Source organism: Camponotus floridanus, unplaced genomic scaffold (assembly GCF_003227725.1).
Source record: "Camponotus floridanus strain SB8 unplaced genomic scaffold, Cflo_v7.5 scaffold43, whole genome shotgun sequence".
Classification (NCBI taxonomy): Eukaryota; Metazoa; Arthropoda; class Insecta; order Hymenoptera; family Formicidae; genus Camponotus; species Camponotus floridanus.
In genome coordinates this window covers 1,952,103-1,958,798 of record NW_020229581.1, presented here as the reverse complement: position 1 = coordinate 1,958,798, position 6,696 = coordinate 1,952,103, and the positions used below count along the sequence as shown (strand labels likewise).

At 27.7% G+C, this 6,696-nt stretch overlaps 1 protein-coding gene across 1 annotated transcript; it reads left to right on the top strand.

Moving 5' to 3' along the window:
- The first annotated feature begins 3,508 nt into the window (after positions 1–3,508).
- On the top strand, positions 3,509–6,401 carry LOC112639014 (putative beta-hexosaminidase). The gene is made up of 4 exons (XM_025411742.1): positions 3,509–3,524; positions 3,783–4,062; positions 4,740–5,056; positions 6,221–6,401. Exons 2-4 carry the CDS (start codon positions 4,006–4,008, stop codon positions 6,399–6,401), a joined length of 555 nt encoding a protein of 184 aa, XP_025267527.1. The 5' UTR covers positions 3,509–3,524; positions 3,783–4,005.
- The last annotated feature ends 295 nt before the right edge of the window (positions 6,402–6,696 follow it).

Genomic DNA, 6,696 nt, shown 5'->3' with positions numbered 1-6,696 from the left:
TAATAGTTTCAAAAAAAAATCTGTAATTTGCAATTAACAAATTTACATATCCTTTTTCTTTTCAAAACAAATGTTTTTTATATACGACTAATTGATTCCTCACGTTGTACACAAAATTATTAAGGCAAAATAATCGAAAAATGAATATTTCTATTAAATATGGTTTTTTTATTTATGTAGAATTAAGAAATTATGTTTAAGCCCATAAACTCGAAAGATGCTCGATGAATTTAATACTTTATTACAGTGTTTGGGAACTCTAAGGAGATGAGTACAAGAATATGTAAAAATATATAGGGTATTTCATTTAAAAATTAAATTTGACCTTCGCGTGACCTCAAAATGAGTCTTCATAGGGTAAAACCAAATGGTTACCATCTTATGGCGCCTTTCTGAAACCAAACAACTTTTGTCCTTAAATATTTGTCTCTCCGGGGGCTTGGTTTTCGAGATATTCGACTGAATGTACTTAAAAATGAACCACCCTGTATTATAGTGTGTCCCAAAAGTTTCGGCAACGGTCAAAAATATAATCGTTAAATATGAATTTTTCTTGAAAAACTGTTTCAAACAAAAGTTGTTAGGTTCGGAGGGGACATAAGATGGTACCATTGTTTGACCTGAAGAGTTATTTGAAGGTCACAAAAGGTCACCTTCAATTTCTAAAATGGAACCTACTATTTTTCATTCATATTCTTGTAGCTTATCTCAAGAACTCTCCAAAACACTATAATTAAGACCTTTTTGTTAAATATTTTTTGAGTTATAAGGCTTGAAATAATATCTTAATTTTACATAAATCGTAATATATCTAGTAAAATATTCATTTTTCGATTATCTTGCCTTGATACTTTTATGTACAAAATAATGAGAGAAATCAATTGGTGTAAAAAAAAAACACAGTGTTTAAAAAAAAAAAATAAATTTGCAATTAACAATTACATATTTTTTCTTTGGAACAACTGTGTGTTTTTTTTACACCAATTGATTTCTCTCATATTTTGTACATAAAAGTTTTAAGGCAAGATAATCGAAAAATGAATATTTTACTAGATATATTACGATTTATGTAAAATTAAGATATTATTTCAAGCCTCATAACTCGAAAAGTACTTAACGAAAAGGTACTTAATTATAGTGTTTTGGAGAGCTCTTGAGATAAGCTACAAGAATATGCAATGAAAAATAGTAGGTTCCATTTTAGAAATTGGAAGGTGACCTTTATGTGACCTTCAAATAACTCTTCAAGGATCAAACCAATGGTACTATCTTATGTCCCCCCTCCGAATCCTACAACTTTTGTTTGAAACATTTTTTAAGAAAATTCATTTTACGATATATTTGACCGTTGCCGAACTTTTAGGACACACTGATGTATACACACACACACAACGTATACATACATACATACATACATACATACATAACATACATACATCATATGGACAGAATAGTAATGGTTGCAGCACTTTATTATAAAATTTAGGATTACAAGTTAGTAATCATATATCGTATATCGATATATAAATATCGAAACTTGCTTTATATACAGAATGTCCCAAAACTCATAATCAATCTTTCAAAGACAGATTCCTGGAATCATCTGAAGACGATTTTTCCTCAATGAAAATGTCGAGGCACTAAATAATTTTCGAATTATAAGTGATTGGAATTAAGGAATTTTCCGTAAATTAAGCTTTGCAAAAATAAAATATTAACAAAACCACATTCTTCAATTAATTTTTAAATAGAATAATTACTTTATATAGTTGAGTTTTAATTAAAGGCTTAATTGCAAAGATATATGATGAAAAAGATAAGGAACACGCAAAAAAATTGATGGCCTTTATTGACATTTTTGCTGAGGGAAAAATCGTCTCCAAATTGATACCAGGAATCTGTCTTTGTAAGATTGATTATGAGTTTTGGGGACACCCTATATGTATATATATATATATATATATATATATATATATATCTTATGATTTTTAAAAATATTTTTAATTTACAAAATTAAAGTTTTATTAATTAAACTATATATATAATATTAAAAATTATAATTGACTTAATAATTTATATATATTTATGTATAATTATTTTGAGAAGTTCAATTTTTATATATAAATTTACAATATATTGGTAGTTTCTAATAATATTTAAAATAATAGTTTCGAATATTTCTATAATTATGTATTTAATTGTAAAATAATAAATTGAAAATTATTTATAGTTTATTATTTAAATTTTTATACTTTGTGAAAGGACTTTAGATTACCTATAATTTATTTTAATTTAATTTTATATCATGGTAATGAGTTGTATTATTTTTTAATTTTAGAAAGTTTAGATAGAACATATGTATGATAAAATTATTTTTTTATGAATTTTATGATTTATAGTAAAAAATTATATTTTCATTACAATCTTTATTTTTTAATAAGATTGATCTTTTTTTTTAAATTATATTTACGGATTTAATTTGAATTGGAGTAATTTTTTTATGAAAATTTGATTTTTATTCAAAAAATAATTTTATCATGCATATGTTCTATTTAAAACTTTCTAAAATTAAAAAAATAATACAACTTATTACCATGATATCGAATTATATTAAAACTAATAAAGGTAACTCTAAAGTCCTTTCACAAACTATAAAAATTAAATAATAAACTATAAATACTTCTCAATTTATTATTCTATAAATTAAATATATAATAATAGAAATATTCAAAATTATTATTTCAATATATTATCAAAACTACCAATATAAATTTATATATAAAAATTAACTTATAAAAGTAATTATACATAAATATATATAAATTATTAAGTCAATTATAATTTTTAATGTTATACAATTTAATTAATAAAACTTTAATTTTGTTAATTAAAAATAATAAAATATTTTTAAATTAAATAATAAGATATTTTTAAAAATTATAAGATATATTTATATATATATATATATATATATATATATATGCAAGTTTTGATATTTGATATATCGATACACAAATATGATTACTTATTTGTACCTAAATTTTATAATAGAAGTGCAACCCATAACTATTCTGCCTACAAGCTTTTATAATTATGCAAAACATACCTTTTTTGCCCATCCTTTTTTTCGAGAAAGTCGGAGGCGGGAAGGATATTTGTTTTTTAAATCTTCTTTCATTTCGTATTTATTGCTGTAAGAGAATAAAATTAATAATAAATTTAAAATAATAATTTTTTTGAAATACTGGTGGGCGATTAAAATTAAACGCCCTGTACATAATTATAATATTTCGTAATATCACAAAAAAAATTAGCAATACTTACGAATAAAATTATACAATTACTGAATTGTCTAATTATACAATGTTGTTCGTTGGCTTCTTCGTCACACGACACATATATATGTTACACGTGACAACGTCGGATCGTGCACGTGATAAGCGAGTGTCCGAAACAAGTGCGAACGTGTCTGGAAGATAACTGCAGTGCGCAGTAATATTCCATCCGTCGCACGATGAATACACGTAAGTACACGCTCGTATAAACATTATATTGCTTTATTAGTAGTACTTTTATCAGTAGATACTTTTTATTAGTATAGAAATTTATTAGCTGTTATAATAGTATCATTAGAAACAGTATAAATAACCACGTAAATTGTAACAATATTTGTTGGTTAAGTACAGTAATAGTAATAAGACAGTAATTAAAAACTATTTTATAAAATAATCTGTTTAATAGACACATATACGTAAATATTAATTAATGTATATTTGTTTCAGGAAGAAGTGAACCAATGGAGAGAGTTAAAAATGTTCTCTCTCCGAAGTCTTGCGAAGTCTGAGATAAATCTCCGCAAATCCACTTATAAGACGGTGCCAAAAGCAACGGCGACGATGCAAAAGGTTACGCAAAAGTCAACGGAGTCAAAGACACCAGAGTCAACTAAATACGACGACGACAATACGACAATACGACAATGCAAGAGCTAGTGTTTCAGAGTCGATGTCATCAGGGGCAACGACGTATGAAATAAAGGAAAATATACATACAAATATGAAAGTAAGTAACTGCATATTTAATTATTGCATATTTTTCCTTTTACTGCATGCAGATCATAAACAGATTAACATAGACTGCTCATAAGGTAGCGAAGAGTGTTCTCCTGAGAGAAAAAGATGATAGCATGAAGTTTATTTGTGTTTCTATCTTTTTCTGGTGTACGCGTGTTGCAATTTCAAGTTAAAAGTCAATAACTTGAAATTGCATCACGCATGTGTCAGAAAAAGACAGATACACAAATTAATTAATGCTATCCTTTTCTCTCAGGAGGATATTCTTCGCTACCTTATAAACAATCTATGTAAATATGTCTATGATGCAGGTATAAATAATACTTGGATTTTTAAAATTTGTGAGAAAAGAGAATATGATAGAGAGAATATTATATTAGAGATGTCCAAACTTTTATTAAAATATTGATAGGTATAGTCTCTCAGTTCTAAATATTTAAAAATATAATTAGAATATATTTATTATAATATTTATCTGTTATTATTTGTAATCTGAAAATCTATTGTAATTATAACATTTTTCATTTATTCTTGTAATTCATATTTATTTTTCATTACTAATTTGATATATGACGCTAAGACATTTTATGTTTTTAGACTATAAAAACGTATTTTCTTGTCTTATTCTTGTCTTTCTATTGTCTTATTTTATATTTTATATTTCAGAGAATTAATCAAGTCGTGCGTCGGGAAGTCGCCAAGGAAAGGAAGAAATTAAAAAAAGAAGAATATCAAAGACGCAAAGCGCAATACAGGACACGTATTCCTGCACCACCTGTGTATGTGGCACCATCGCCAATACCATCGTTTTACCTACCGAGTTACGCACCATCGGCTTATGCAGCGCCGTTTATGTGCGCACCACCGCCTTTTGCTGCACTGGCTCACCCACAACCACCGCCTTACGGAGCACCGACTCATCCGCAACCACCGCCTTACGGAACGCCTTCGAACGTAATATTTTCTTCTCCTTACGCGCATATGTATAGACCTTTTTAAAATCGATTTTTGCGTTTAAATTTTACTAGAAAAAAATTTTAAATTTCATTTTATGGATTTTTTTTATGGATAAACTTTTATTGCTAACATATTTTGATAAAAAAATAATTATTTTCAGTTGCATTTTCTTCTAAAATTTACAATTTTGGCTAGTCTTTTAACTTGAAATTGCATCTACAGATTAATCATTTTGACGAATATAAATATGATATAAATCACAATTTTCTTTCAAATAATTTTCTGTCTGACTTGCTGTTCTTTAAACACATATTTAAATTGCGCGATTGTTTCATCTATATGCACGACTTGATTAATTTTCTGAAATACAATAAGAACATACGTTTTTATAGTCTAAAAACATAAAATGTCTTAGCGTCATATATCAAATTAGTAATGAAAAATAAATATGAATTAAAAGAATAAATGAAAAATGTTATAATTACAATAGATTTTCAGATTACAAATAATAACAGATAAATATTATAGTAAATATATTCTAATTATATTTTAAATATTTAGAACTGAGAGACTATACCTATCAATATTTTAATAAAAGTTTGGACATCTCTAATATAATATTCTCTCTATCATATTCTCTTTTCTCACAAATTTTAAAAATCCAAGTATTATTTATACCTGCATCATAGACATATTTACATAGACTGTTCATAAGATAGCGAAGAATATCCTCCTGAGAGAAAAGGATAGCATTAATTAATTTGTGTTTCTGTCTTTTTCTGACACACATGCGTGATGCAATTTCAAGTTATTGACTTTTAACTTGAAATTGCATCACGCGTACACCAGAAAAAGATAGAAATACAAATAAACTTCATGCTATCATCTTTTTCTCTCAGGAGGACACTCTTCGCTACCTTATGAGCAGTCTATGTTATGTCTATGATCTGCATGCAGTAAAAAGAAAAGTATGCAATAATTAAATATGCAGTTACTTACTTTCATATTTGTATGTACATTTTCTTTTATTTCATACATCGTTTTCTTTTATTTCATACGTCGCCCCTGATGACATCGACTCTGTAACACTAGCTCTTTGCAATCGCCGTCGTATTTAGTTGATGCTGTCTTAGCCTCTTATATGCATACATATGTAAATGTGTATATATGTATTGCTACACATATTTTAGTACTGCCATATGTTGGGTAGCAGAGTCCGCATCGGTGGAACTTTTAAATCTACGCCGATGGGTGCTGGGACTGTCACTTTTGGGTGGCAGAGTCCGCATCGGTGGAACTTTTAAAACTACGCCGGTGGGTGCTGGGACTGTCACTCTTGGGTGGCAGAGTCCGCATCGGTGGAACTTTTAAAACTACGCCGGTGGGTGCTGGGACTGTCACTCTTGGGTGGCAGAGTCCGCATCGGTGGAACTTTTAAAACTACGCCGGTGGCAGTACTAAAATATGTGTAGCAATACATATATATTTACATTGTGCTGTATTATCACTAGTACATGTATAAAAAAAAACACAGCCTTTTTCTTATAATCATTAAATTAGCGATTAAATATTTCTATTGTTTTTAGATAAAAGTAAAACAAAATAGTTTGCCTGCATTGATCGCGTTCAGCAGAGAAAATTGTTGTCATATTCTTTCGATGTTCGA